General features: G+C 42.5%; 2 protein-coding genes across 2 annotated transcripts; both read left to right on the top strand.

Annotated features, from left to right (window-relative positions):
• The first annotated feature begins 962 nt into the window (after positions 1–962).
• LOC134445073 (tripartite motif-containing protein 16-like) lies at positions 963–3,613 on the top strand. The gene is made up of 3 exons (XM_063194186.1): positions 963–986; positions 1,602–1,679; positions 2,859–3,613. The coding sequence occupies exons 1-3, from the start codon at positions 968–970 to the stop codon at positions 3,386–3,388; spliced, it is 627 nt and encodes a 208-aa protein (XP_063050256.1). The 5' UTR covers positions 963–967; the 3' UTR covers positions 3,389–3,613.
• A 2,685-nt stretch (positions 3,614–6,298) lies between these two features.
• On the top strand, positions 6,299–14,162 carry LOC134445072 (E3 ubiquitin-protein ligase TRIM47-like). Its single transcript, XM_063194185.1, has 4 exons — positions 6,299–6,889; positions 11,725–11,820; positions 13,419–13,652; positions 13,916–14,162. The coding sequence occupies exons 1-4, from the start codon at positions 6,314–6,316 to the stop codon at positions 14,102–14,104; spliced, it is 1,095 nt and encodes a 364-aa protein (XP_063050255.1). The 5' UTR covers positions 6,299–6,313; the 3' UTR covers positions 14,105–14,162.
• Positions 14,163–14,690: the final 528 nt, after the last annotated feature.

Raw genomic sequence — 14,690 nt, 5'->3', positions numbered from 1 at the left:
CTGAAGGACTCCTGAAACGACTGGAGCAGGAGATCTCTGAGCTGAGGAAGAAAGTTGATGAGATGGAGAAGCTTTCACACACACGGGATCACATCCATTTCCTGAAGGTGAGGAATGTGAACTGTGTGTGCATTCCAATATGCAACCTTGCGTCCTCCACTCGTGCTTGTGGCCTCATACCAGGAAGTAATACGTTGTGATGACATCACTAACAACAGCATCATATTTCAATATCTCGCCAAAGCTCAATTGTAAAGACATTTTCTCATTTGCAAACCGGATGCACCCTGTGTTTTTTTTTTTTTTTTTTTCAACTGCAGTGTACAGTATCACCACATAAATGAAACATGACTTACATATAGAATGCTGGTTGTCTACAGCAGTGCTTCTCAAACTTTTGGATGGGGCCCACTGGTAGGCCCTAAAGGTATTCCACGTAGACCTTGAAATTATTTTCAAAAAGTCTAAGTAATATTTGTGTGTGTGTTGCTGTCGACTATTTTCAAAATTCAAATGGGCCCCAAGTTGGAAAAGGTTGGGAATGGCTGGTGTACAGTATAAAGCAATAGGGTACGTTCACTCTCAAACTCAAAACTAGAAATGTGAAGTTACTAAATTCTACTTTATTTCACTGGTTTTATGTCACGCATATGTGTGTTTTTTTCCCAACAGAATGTAGGCTCCCTTGCCGATATTCCTTACAGTGCAACATCAGCCTCCATGACCCTCTGCAACTCCAACCTCTCCTTTGAACCGGTGAAACCATCTGTCTCTTCACTGAAGATGCAGCTGCAGGAGAAATTGGATTCAACCTTCAAACAGGAAGCAGTCAAAATATCTGCAGCAGGTCAGACGAACCTAAAGAAGTTACACAAACCTCTATAACAAATGTATTTAAAAGCAAGACGACAGGAGGAGATTACTAACACGTTTTTCTCTGTATCTCAAAACAGTGGCAACTATGCAGATGTTCCAGAGCAAGCAATGTGAGTCTCTCTGTCTCTCACTCTCTCACACACATACAACCATGTCATCACTGGTAAAAGACGTGATCCCATATATGTGGCCTACTTTGCTATTTACAGTATTTAATGGCACCCAGTAAGGTGAATATCCTCTAAACTCATTTTGATGTCTGATTTGTGAAGGCAAACGGGTACTGGGGGAAGGTTGAATTAAACCATGCTTGCTGTGTCAAATGGCACCCCACACGAAGCTGGGGTTTATTCTGTTGAAATGTGTTGCTTGAAAACTGTTATGGCTCCTCTGGACTGTGTATCATTCTCCTTAATGTACAAGTAAAAAGATCATTTGGAAAACATTTAACAAGGTCATTTCTATTGACGGTGGCTTAATGCACATTCAAAAGTACATCCGAGACTTACTTTATGAATTGGGTGTTACCATTAATTTGTGGAGTATTGATATGTGTCATTGATAAAACATTGAGTCAAAATACTCAAAATATAAGAACTACTTTCCATAGTGGAATAGTAGTGGAGAAAATCCAAATCAGTGCATACCAGCCAATCGGAAAGCAGTAATTTCCTTCACTTGGTCATACATGTGATATGATTGGCTATCTCTGTGTTGATGTCCAGATACTGATCCTGAGCTGCCATTCAGAAGAGCAGGCAGTACGGAGCTGCAGCCCATGACCAGAGAGCACTTCTTGCAGTGTAAGAAACCACACACACACACACACACACACACACACACACACACACACACACACACACACACACACACACACACACACACACACACACACACACACACACACACACTTTCAGGAAAAGTTTCTGAAGGTAGAGCACAACTCTGGGGATAATGGCTGAGGCAACGTCAAATAAACAAGATCTTTTTGTGTTGTATTTCACTGATTCTTGAAAGTTTGGCAAAAACTTGTCCTAGCAATAAACATGCTAATTCTGTTGAAAATCAACAAAATTTTCATGAACAAAAGGAATCCAGGTAATCACCAAGGGGTCTGTTACACAAATGTACAGTTGTTTGAAATATTTAAGTGTAAGTCATTAATAACTTCATCACTTTTCATGTCTATAAACCTGAATTCTGGAAAATTGAATAATATCCCCATGACGTTGAAGAAAGTATGGAAGTGGTTCTACAGATGTGCACATAGTGAATGGGAGTGTACCTTATTCAATAAATTGGATAAGGTACACTCGAGTAAACCACAAATCTATTGCATCGCTGAACATTACTACGATTATCGTTAATTTTTTATTTCTCTTATAGCACTGATTCACATCCCTTGATTATGGTTGTGAAAGGGGTTGAAAACAAAAGTAGTGTGGCGTAAGGGGAGCCTTGTGTGGAATCTACCGGTAGGCTATATGGGGGCCAGGGGTGGAACTTAAACATTTTCCCCACCAGTCACTGTTTTTACCACTTCATATTCAACCATTTCAAACATTGTAATGCCAAGTAAGTTTTCTGATCAATGCTTTCGTTTCAGAGATCATGAATTCAGTTATTGAGATGCCAGTAACTCTTTTCATTACAAATTTGCTTAAACCTTTGTTGTTGGATGCTGCGTATAATTCAGCATATCCGGGCGCCTGTAGAACATTTTTACCCGTCAGGCGACTGGTAGGTTGACCTATTTCACCCGCCAAAGGCCAAATTCACCCGTCATTGGCAGGAGGACGGGTGCTTATTTTCATCCCTGATGGGGGCCCTTGTCATGATAAAGTTTGGGAACCCCTTGCATTAATGGTTGTTGGAATCAGGAACATCCGATTGCACGCACACACAACTAAAATATTCACATTCCGTAGCATGCGATATTTCATGGCATTGACATAAGTTTTCCTGTTTTCCTCTTGCATTAGATTACTGCTGCTTCACCCTGGACCCAAACACTGCAAACAGAAAACTCCGCCTGTCTGAGGGGAACAGGAGGGTGGAGCTGCGAGATGAGACGCTCCAGTCATATCCAGATCATCCCGAGAGATTCCATGACAGTTGGTGTCAGGTGCTGTGTAGAGAGGGTGTGCCTTGCCCTGCACGCTGTTATTTTGAAGCTGAGTGGAGTGGTGAGTGGGCGAATATAGCCGTGTCGTATCAAACCATTGGCAGGAAAAGAAACCTTAATGATTGCCGTTTTGGAAACAATGACAAGTCCTGGAGACTAACGGTCAACCCCTTTGAGACCTTTTTCTACCACAATAATGACCGCACTGACCTCCCTCTAGTGGCCAGTCCCAGAGTAGGAGTGTATGTGGACCACAGGGCAGGGACTCTGGCCTTCTACAGCATCTCTGACACCATGACGCTCCTGCACAAAGTCCAGACCACATTCTATCAAACACTGTATCCTGGATTTTGGTTAGGAGCGAGATCATCAGCTAAGCTCTTGTGACTCACATGCATGTAGCACATCTGGGCTGTGTGGATCCATGTGTGTTGTTATACGTGTATGCACATGACATCACATCTCATCACCACAAGTTATGACTGGGAGCCTTGGTAACATTTTTACCAGGGCGTATTTGACTATACAGATTGTTTTCTTTATTAGGCGGGATAATGACCACCGCCCAGTGTTTGAGCACATTCAATATCTTAAGTCACCTGTCTGCATCAGTTTCACGCACACACACACACACACACACACACACACACACACACACACACACACACACACACACACACACACACACACACACACACACACACACACACACACACACACACACACACACACACAGTGAAAACGTGTCTGTATAAAGAAAGAATCTAACCTTAGGTGCAAAAATGGAAACTATCAAAGGTTAAAGACTGTGGTGGCAAGTTGAACATGACTACAGTAGGTGGGATGTCTGACCCCCTAGTAAGTTTTCTGACATTGATCATCGTTAGTATGTATGGAAAAGTTTTGGTTTTCTTTTTTTCATGGTTTTTTTTATTTTATTTTTTTAGCATTTTACTTTGTCATCATGCAGGTTGTTGTGAAATCCGCCAACTGGTGTACACCACATGCATAATTATGACATTTTTTTTGTCAGGTATTTTGTTTGCAATAATGCCATGTTACCCTACATTTAATCAATGGCAGGAGATGGAAAACGTTTCTGTTAGCGGAAAGCTATTGTGCACATTGTTTATGTACATTTAATATTCCGGTTTGTATCTTTGAATGATTGAACCTCTTCTCTTTTCTCATTGCAGCTTATAGACTTTTAATTTTAAAATGTTTCGTTTTATGTTCTTTTTTCTACGTTTTCCCAATAAATATTACTTTCATTCTCTATTTGCTATTACTGTCTATTTCATTTACTATTTACTACTTCAAGTACTAGTAGGCCATACCCACACACTTTCCATTCTGGGGGTGACGAAAGGCCACCTTCAAATGTCCAAAGTTGACTAAAGCAGCAATGCCTCAGATGACTCAGGTCATGAGGGAATGTGCCCTTGGCCTGCTGGACACAGGAATGTCCACCAGAGTGGTCTCTGCAGCTTAATGTTCACTATTGGACAATAATATGTTAAACCCTTGTAAGGTGTTAGTGTTTTTGTTTCATAGAAGGTGTTCAGGGACCTATACTACAAAGCTGGTTCAGGATAAGTTCAGGTTAGGTTAAGAGGTAAATCATCTAATAGAAGAGCCTGGAATCTTAATTTTCTCAAGAAAAGCTCTTCTAAAAGATGATTTACCTCTTAACCTTAACTTATCCTGAACCAGCTTTGTAGTATAGGCCCCAGGTCCTTTAGACCTACCCAGGCCTAAACAAATCATAAAAAAGGAAACAAATCATGGTTCATATTCACCCTCATGTCCCCGCCATCCTGTTTGTGAATTTCTGTGGTTATGTGGTTAATATAGCAGTGTCATATAAAACCATCAGCAGAAATATAAGGTTTGGAGACAGCAATTAGTTCTGGAGGCTTATTGTCAAACCCGATGGTAGATGGATCACCCACAAGGTGCACTGCGTAGGATGGTGGCCAGAGTAGGTATTGCAACAATTCTGCTCATAGAAACTGTGCTGCCCATTTCCAAATTTGATTATTTCATTGATATTTACTAAACAATAAAGTAATATTTACTAGTATGACCAAAATACAGTAAGTTTTGTGTATGAAAAGTGCCATTTTCCCAGTCTCAGTGAATACTTAGAATTTGATGGTGGTGGTAAGTATTCATGAAAATGGCAATATTTGTGAGTGGGTAACATGAATTGTGGAAATCAACCACTAAAAATATTACACAGTGCACCTTTAATGGGCATATGTGTCTTGCATCAATACAAAAATATACTCAGCAGCTTTCCAAAGTTCAGTTCATCTCAGCCAATGAGCATTTGGACAAAGTTAACCGAGCGCAAATTTTAACATACTGTAGGCTAGTTAACAGTAACATGATATTGAGAGCACAGCCTGTATGATTGATTGAGGCCTTTTGTGACATATCTGTAGTCCATCAATTTTGTCTTTTATTTCCTTAAACAGGACAGTGGGAAACACACATGGCATGGTATTACATTACACACCATCACTTCAATCCAAACCTACTTACCGTTATTTAGGTACAGGGTATTGTTTACACTGGAGCAATATTGATTTATGTGTCTTGCTGAAACCCTCTTACACTCACACTTAAACTTATATGATAGGCTGGGAGGGGATTCGAACAAGCAATTATCGATCTCAGGACAACTTTCACAAACAAACACAGACAGACATGCACACACACACACACACAGCCCAACCTTTATATCTTTGTGGGGCCCTTCCTATCTTTGTGGGGGCCTTCCATTCATATTAACCCTAACAATAGCTAAAGAATGCTAAACTGTGTCCAAACCAAGACAATCCCTGACCCTAACCTGTCAGTGAGGAAATAGTTTTACACTTTTACTTTTACCAGTAACAACAAAACTACCCCAGCAAAAGGGTCAGGGAAGGGAGCGAGGGCCCCAGCATGTGGGCGTACTCCAATGCTCCGATTAGTCTATGTCTGTATGGGAGAGCAAGAAACGCAATTTCAAATTCTTTGTATGACCAGTGCATGTAAAGAAATTGACAATAAACTTGACTTGACTTGACTTGACATGAATAGCAGTGGTCTCACAAAGGTACATTAGTGTATCGCACGCGCGCGCGCTCACACACGCACACACACACACACACACACACACTTGTTCCATCAAGTGTCAGCAGGGGGCAGCATTACTCCACAATTGAAACAGGTTTTTTTCAGGAAGCATTTCACCTAAAACGAAAGTGAAAGGAAATTGTTGCAATACAGGTTTTGTACGTCGTCGTGAGCAGTTGAGGAAAAATGGCTAAAGCGCTGTCAAGTAAACAAGATCTTTTTATGTGCTCCATTTGCTTGGATCTACTGAAGGATCCAGTGACTCTCAGCTGCGGACACAATTACTGTTCGGGCTGCATTAATGGCTGTTGGGATCAGGAAGATCAGAAGGGAGTTTACAGTTGTCCCCAGTGTAGACACACATTCACTACGAGACCAGTTTTGAAAAGGAATAATGTTATGGCCGAGCTTGTGGAAGAAATGAGGAAGACTACAATTCAACCTGATGCTCCCGCTGACGATGGAGATGTGCAGTGTGATGTTTGCTTCGAGAAAAAACTCAAGGCTGTAAAGTCCTGTCTGGATTGTCTGATGTCTTATTGTGAAACTCACTTTAAAGCTCACAACGATCTCAACAGAGGGAGAAACCACTCAATAGTCAACGCCACTGGACAACTACAGGAAAGGATTTGCCCCCGTCATAACAAGGTTCTTGAAATCTATTGTCTTACTGATCAAAGTTGTGTCTGCTACTTGTGCACGATGGACCAACATAAAGGCCATGACACCATCGCAGCTGCAGCAGAGTGCAGTAATAAAAAGGTAAGACCTGCAACTCCACAAAGACATTGTGTATTATGGAAATGTATACATAATGGACTGTAATCTGACTGACTTTAAGTCTGACGTAGCAAAGTTTATCTGGCCCATTTAGTAGAGCGGCTACAAGGCCAATTTGGCTTGAATCGTGCAAATTATGATACAAGCATGAAACTTGGCAGGCATGTGCTTAAGACCAATACAATCAAATCTACCTGATTGGCCACTTGAAATGGCGGCCATTTTCCAAGATGGCCGCCAAAAAGGGCTCCAGAAATGGATTTATTGCATAGAATTGACCTAGAAATGTATGATAAAAGCATGAAAATCAACATGTATGTGTTTAAGACATATACGATCAAATCTACCTGATTGGCCACTTGAAATGGCGGCCATTTTCCAAGATGGCTGCCAAAAAAGACCCCAGAAATGGATTTATTGCATAGAATTGACCTAGAAAATTATGATACAAGCATGAAATTCAACATGTATGTGCTTAAGACCAATATGATCAAATCTACCTGATTGGCCACTTGAAATGGCGGCCATTTTCCAAGATGGCTGTCAAAAAAGACACCAGAAATTGATTTATTGCATAGAATTGACCTAGAAAATTATGATACAAGCATGAAATTCAACATGTATGTGTTTAAGATCAATACGATCAAATCCACCAGATTGGCCACTTGAAATGGTGGCCATTTTCCAAGATGGCCACCAAAAGGACCCCAGACATTGATTTATTGCATAGAATTGACCTAGCAATGATACAAGCATGAAAACACATGTATGTGCTTAAGACCAGTGCAATCAAATTTACCCAATTAGTCACTTGAAATGGCGGCCATTTTCTAAGATGGCTGCCAAAAAACTAAAAGACCCTAGAAATTTATGATGAAATTCGGCTTGTATGTGATTAAGACCAATAGGCCTACAATCAAGTCTACTTTATTTGCTACTTAAAATGCTGGCCATTTTCCAAGATTGCGGCCAAAAAGACCCTAGAAATTAACAAATTTCATATGTGCAAATTGCAAATTTGGTGGAAATAATTGTTCACTCTCCTTAAATATGTTAGCATGGATGATGAAGTGATACAGATATTAAAAATGTTCTGCAATGACACATAAGCCACTCACAGTATGACACACAAATAGCATGGTGATGACATGCTAATGCCAGTTCTTAATTTAATATCAATGGAGGCAGTGCCCCCCTCCCCCCCCACACCCCGAAGGTTATGAGATGCTAATAATACAATGACACTGTCAATGTCAATAACGGCAAGTCGTGGTTCTCTCGATATTGCTGTTAAACAAAAGGTACACCAGAAACAAGCATTGTCATGAATTTAGTTTATTTGCTATGGACTTGACATTGACATGTTTGATTTAGCTATCACATAATGGCTTTGGCCTGTCAGCCTGGAACATTCAAAGATAAGAGCCTCCTCCCAGAGGCTGTGGAACATTCTGTGGAACGCAACTTCTCTAGTCAGTTGCGCCCTCTACATGAGGGTGAGAAGGCTGATCGTGTCAAGGCCACCTGGATCCTCGCCTCTCCTAATAGGACGCATTACACGTGTCTCCCTTGGGTCGGTCACCCCTTACTGTGTGTGTCTCATTCGTTCAGCAGGAGCGCGAGTGTCAATTGTGCTGCCTGGAGTGCTGTCCCTGGGTAGGGCGACCGTGGTTAGCTAGACCATACTTCTCCAATGAAGTATCTCAGGCCCCTGCTCGATCAGGATGCATGATCGAGGGGAAGTGTATCTTTGATGTCCCCCTTCGACTTTGGGAACCATAGTGTGTGCCCTCAAACGGGTATCTATCGGGGCTGGCTTGGCCAGCTCGCTGTGGTGGTGGTTGCTACTAGGTTCTCCGTCCGCAACTTGGACCTACGGCCCTGCTGGAGAATGGTCTTTTCTGCCAGCACGGTTGCACCTGCGGATGTTGTGTACTGAACATGCTGGAAATGCCCCCTTGTGCCAAGGCCTGGTTTGCCATTGGGGAATACCACTTGGTATTGGGGGCCTCGCTACACCTCTGTGGGCTCCACCTGCACATCGGTTACACCCAGACGGGTGGTTTCCGTGCCCTGGGTTCCCTCCACTGCGTGCTCTCCGTGGTATTGGATGTCCGGACGCTGCCTTTGTGCGCCTGGTGCCTAGCCTCTCTTCTTCGGGTTCGGAACGAAGACCCTGGGCCCTTGGGCGGCTGTTGCGTCTCGGGCTGCGCGTTGGGTGAGCATGACGTTTATCACTGCTGATGGACGCTGCCTCTTCGCCTTCAACAGCTCTGCATCGGCAGGAGAACGGTCTGTGCCCCGGCCAAGCTTTTGTTTGCGCATTCTAGGTAAAGTCAACTCAATCTGGAGTTTTTCAATACCCATAGTGGGATGTCGAGTGTTTCGACAAAAAGAGAACTATAGGTTACCGAGGGTATCTCTGGTTCTCTGAGGGAGATGAACGAGACATCTCACTAGATTGCTACACTCACCCACAAGCTCAAAGGCTAGTTGCCTCAGATTGAAGCTCAGAGCCCAGCGCGAGGGGGCGGGATCCTCAGCTGTGCAGCTCATTGTCCTGACTGTATTGGCAAATGGTTGCGGGCGTTACCCATAGTGAAATGTCTGGTTCATATGCCTCAGAGAGCCGGGGTTACCCTCGGTAGCCTATAGTTGTGTGCCTTTTTGCTTGATTGTGTTTCCTTCTGATGAAATCATTGGAAATTCAAACAGTGAATGTTAACATTGATTTGGGCCACATCTGCTAGATTAATTGCAATTAATGAAGTTCTAGTGTCTTCTTTGATGGCCATCTTTAAAAATGGCTACCATACATTTTCAAGTTGCAAATGAGTGGATTTGATTATAGGCCTATTGCTCTTAAGCACAAACACACAAAATTAGATAGGCCTACTTGTATCATCATTTTTTTCGCTCACCTCTGGGCTAAATTCAGCCTTCTTGTGGCCATATTATAAAATGGCTTCCATTTCAAGTGGCGAGTCAGGAAGATTTGATTGTATTGTTTTTTTGCACATTCATGCCAAAATTGATGCTTGTATAATAACTTGCTTGATCAATCCTGTGCAACAAATCCATTTCTATGGTATTTTTTGGCGGCCATCTTGGAAAATCGCTGTCATTTAAACTGGAAAATTAAGTCTTAAGCACATAACTGCCACATTTCTTGGTTGTGCTTGTATCATAATTTCCTTTCTCAATTCTGTGCAACAAATCCATTTTTAGAGTTTTTCATGGTGGCCATTTTGGAAAATGGCCACCATTGCAAATGGCAAATCAGACAGATTTGATCGTATTGGTCTTAAGCACATACATGTTGAATTTCATGCTTGTATCATACTTTTCTAGGTCAATTTTATGCAATAAATCACTTTCTGGGGTCTTTTTTGGCGGCCATCTTGGAAAATGGCCACCATTTCAAGTGGCCAATCAGGTAGATTTGACCGTATTGGTCTTAAGCATATACATGTTGAATTTCATGCCTGTATCATCACTTTCTAGGTCAATTCTATGCAATAAATCAATTTCTGGGGTCCTTTTTGGCGGCCATCTTGGAAAATGGCCGCCATTTCAAGTGGCCAATCAGGTAGATCGGATCATATTGTTCTTGAGCACATACATGTTGAATTATATGCTTGTATCATAAATTTCTAGGTCAATTCTATGCAATAAATCCATTTCTGGGGTCTTTTTTGGCGACCATCTTGGAAAATGGCCGCCATTTTAAGTGGCCAATCGGGTAGATTTGATCGTATGGGTCTTGAGCACATACTTGCCGAATTTCACGCTTGTATCATAATTTGCACGATTTTTCCTGTAGCCGCTCTACTAATTGTTGGCCCGATCCTTTTTTCGCGAGTGAAAACAGTCGGCCCGATTCTGGCTTTGTCCGCGGCCCAATAATGGTCCTATTACCGTATGCCGACAGTGTCGGCTCAGTGTTGGCTCAGTTACTGCATGAGACTGACCGTTATTTTCTGTGTCGGCTGAGTGTTGGCTCGGTTACTGCATGAAGTGACAGTTATTTTCAGTGTTCTATGAAGTGTTGGCTGAGTCACGGTAACCAGTGTTCCAGCCGAGCCGACACTCAGCCGACATTCCGCCAAGATCAGGCCGACTGTTCTTAACGGTTTTTGCTACCTCCACTAATGGTGGAAGCACCCAGAAATGACTGCAAGGTCCAAGGCTAACAAAATGTGGTGAAACATTAACCTGCTAATTTATTGTGACTTCAGAGCACAGGCTTTTTTTCATTTAATAGGGGAATATCATTATGATTCTTCCTGTCAGCTTTTAAAAGACACAAAGGGTGTTTTCCCCTACAATACTAGTTTTTTATGACTTAGTGGACGTTTAAATGATAAGTTGTTGTGTGTTGAAAAGACAGAAACGATTGTAAATTATCTTCAATATGAGCTATTATGTGCTGTTTGGTGCTAACTTGTTATGCTTTCTATTAGTAAACCTAAATCTGTGGTGCACAGCAATCAAATGTTTGCTACATGGGCCTACTCTGCCCTGCAAAGCCAAAGAGCAGTAACTACATATTTTGTCAAAATAGAGTTTAGACTGAAAATGGTCTTCATTACGCCTCCTTCATCTTGTGACAAATCCTTATGGTCAAAATGTGTCCTGTTTTAGAGTTATTGCCATGCCAAAGTTGCAGTAACCACATTATCCCACCTAATGCCAAGGCTTGGTAGTTACTGCACTATGCCTTTGTAGGACAGTACTGTATGAGGCTTATGCAAAGGATGCAGTAAAAAGTTTAATGAGAGTGATATTTGAACATATATGTTGATCTATTTAAACAGCAAAGCTTTCTCAAGATCCAGACGAGATGCCAGCAGACAATCCAGAAGAGAGAGAAGGAGGTTCAGGAGCTGAGGAGAGCAGTTGAGACTCTGAAGGTGAGGAATGATCCAAGAACAACCGCCTGAAAACTAGCAACTGGGGGCAGTCTGATGCTGGCTAAGGTCTACAAAATCCTGTTGATTTGGCACCATGGATGTATAATTAATAAGTAATAATAACTGAATAATTAAATGATAATTAAGTAAGGGTTAACGTTCGGCGAGAAGGTCGCTACCGTGGAATAGCAGCACGACAGAGAGAATCTTTAGACCCCGACGCGGAGCGGAGGGGTCTTGTTCTCTCTGAAGTGCTGCTATTCCACAAAGCGACCGACTCGCCGAAAGTTAACCCGCTTATTATATGGATATACTTAAATGATTCACACATGCGGGGACATTTCTTTAGACCTATTTAATGTTAAGATTGTTGCTGCGCAAAACAAAACAGTGCCGTTGTGGAACACCGCTAGGCAACAGCTAGGTAGGCTAGCCAGGACAACAGGTGTTGTCTATCACAGCAGCTGATTAGAGTGACAAAAGACCGGACCCCCTGCGGAGTGATATGAAACATTCGCTTTAGCCTCTGACTTGTATACAAGCCAGTGGCTTTAGCAGTGAACGTCTTGTTGCCATTGACAGCGGTAGCCAGGACAACGGGTGCTGTCTATCACAGCAGCTGATTAGAGTCTTGTTGAAAAGTCGCTTTAGCAGTGAAAAGTCTTGTTGCCATTGACAGCGGTCTGTTATAGACCAACCCGTCCGTTATCGAAAAATAACAGACGTCCGAACGTTGGGGAGCCCCGTTGAAATGAATGGAGCATTCGACAGATGACGTCACAACCATATAATAATAGTAGAAATGCACCGGATCCTGATTTTTAGGATCCTGCTGGATACCGGATCCACTGCTTAAGATCCTGCCGGATCCGGAACCGGATACCGGATCCTACGAAAGGGTTGAAACACATAGCCTACTCGCACACGTGGGCCCTTTTTATTACGTTGGCTCAAACTATTTTTTAGACTCATTGGCTTACTGCCACACTGCCTGCACTGGCCGCCTCCAAAGTTCTTTCACTCCATGCAGCAATTGGGGTTGTGAAAGACTGACTGAAAAACCTAGGCTAGAGATGCACCAGATCCTGATTTTTAGGTAACTGCTGGATACCGGATCCACTGCTTAAGATCCTGCCGGATCCGGATCCTGTGAAAAACCCTATTATCCTGCCGGATCCGGAACCGGATCTTGGATCCTGTGCATCTCTAATTAATAGTTCATTAAAGTAATTTACAGGGTAATGGTTACAGTCCCTGGAGCGGGATGGGGTTAGGTCGGTGCTCAAGGACACTTAAGCCATGGAGTGCACAAGGGAGTGGAAGGGTGGGCTTTGAACTTGCAACCCTCTGACCTAAAGCCCATCTCTTTAACCATTAGGCCACGCCTCTCAGAATAACAGTGCTGTCAGACCGGTTATTCAATTTTGGTCCACGCTATTGGAAATGTTACAGTACTTGAAGTAAACAGATGTGGGAACGGTTTGCTTTAAAACATGCATTCATTAGTTCTAAATGTAACAGGAGAAACCATGAAGACAACATGAATGATATCCCTTTGTTGTTGTTTTCTGAACTCCCTCTTGTGTGCCTTGAGGTAGAGCTCAGCACAGTCTGCAGTGGAACACAGTGACCAGATGTTTGATGACATCATTCGCTCTGTTGAGAGAAGGCGCTCTGAGGTGACAGAGCTGATCAGAGATCAGGAGAAGGCTGAGGTGAGTCGAGCTGAAGGACTCCTGAAACGACTGGAGCAGGAGATCTCTGAGCTGAAGAAGAGAGTTGCTGAGATGGAGCAGCTTTCACACACACAGGACCCCATCCATTTCCTCAAGGTGAAGATGTTAAATTGTGAAAGAGTTGAGATATTATGTCATTTAGTCATGCTGGGTTTTGCAGTCTATGGCTATATACTGCATGTACTACAAAGTCTGTACATACAGTATAGTCATAGACTGCATCTGTAATCACAATGATTTTCAATCGGTGTGTGTGTGTGTGTGTGTGTGTGTGTGTGTGTGTGTGTGTGTGTGTGTGTGTGTGTGTGTGTGTGTGTGTGTGTGTGTGTGTGTGTGTGTGTGTGTGTGTTTCTATACAGAATGTAGGGTCCATCTCTGATATTCCTGACAGTACAATTCCAACCAGCCTGATCGTCAACTCCAACCTTTCCTTTGAGCCGGTGAAAACATCTGTCTCTGCACTGAAGACGCAGCTGGAGGAGAAATTAGACTCTATCTTCAAGCAGGAAGTACTCACAGTATCTGCAGCAGGTTGGACTTGTCATTGATTCAGTCTGATGTTGTTGAAATCATCTGTTTAACTTCCCAGATTTACATCTCCATGTCCAAGTCACAGATGGAGAATACACATAAAAAAGTCAGACTGAATTTCAGATTGTCCCACAGATTTCTTTATTTTGACAAAACTATGAGTACCGTACAAATTTGGCAGATACAGTAAGCACTGTGATGCATGTACTGACTCCAATAGTTCACTAATACAAATTGCTGAGAGAACTGCAGACCTTCTTTATTATCATTATGATTATTATTATTATTATTATTATTATTGTTATTATTATTAGTATTATTAGGGGCCAAGCAGCGAAGCTGGCGAAGGCCCCTATAGAGTTAGTAGGTTTTCTTCATTATTATTCTCTAGTCACCATTCCTATCCCTCTGCAAGTCTATGGCAGCCCATAGAACCGTAGGCAGGAAAATGCTGTAAATTGGCACACACATTCGGGCCCGGCTCAGCATTACCCACAGCAATTTATAGGACCCCAGCCCCAACGCTCTAGCGCCACCAGCAGGTCAAAGTTGCAGGTACATTTCTGCTTGTAACTTTTGAACCGCTTGGCCAATTTCCATAAA

This window comes from Engraulis encrasicolus, unplaced genomic scaffold, assembly GCF_034702125.1.
Source record: "Engraulis encrasicolus isolate BLACKSEA-1 unplaced genomic scaffold, IST_EnEncr_1.0 scaffold_987_np1212, whole genome shotgun sequence".
NCBI lineage: Eukaryota > Metazoa > Chordata > Actinopteri > Clupeiformes > Engraulidae > Engraulis > Engraulis encrasicolus.
Note: the sequence above shows the minus strand (reverse complement) of the source record. Positions and strands in the feature narration are given on the sequence as shown.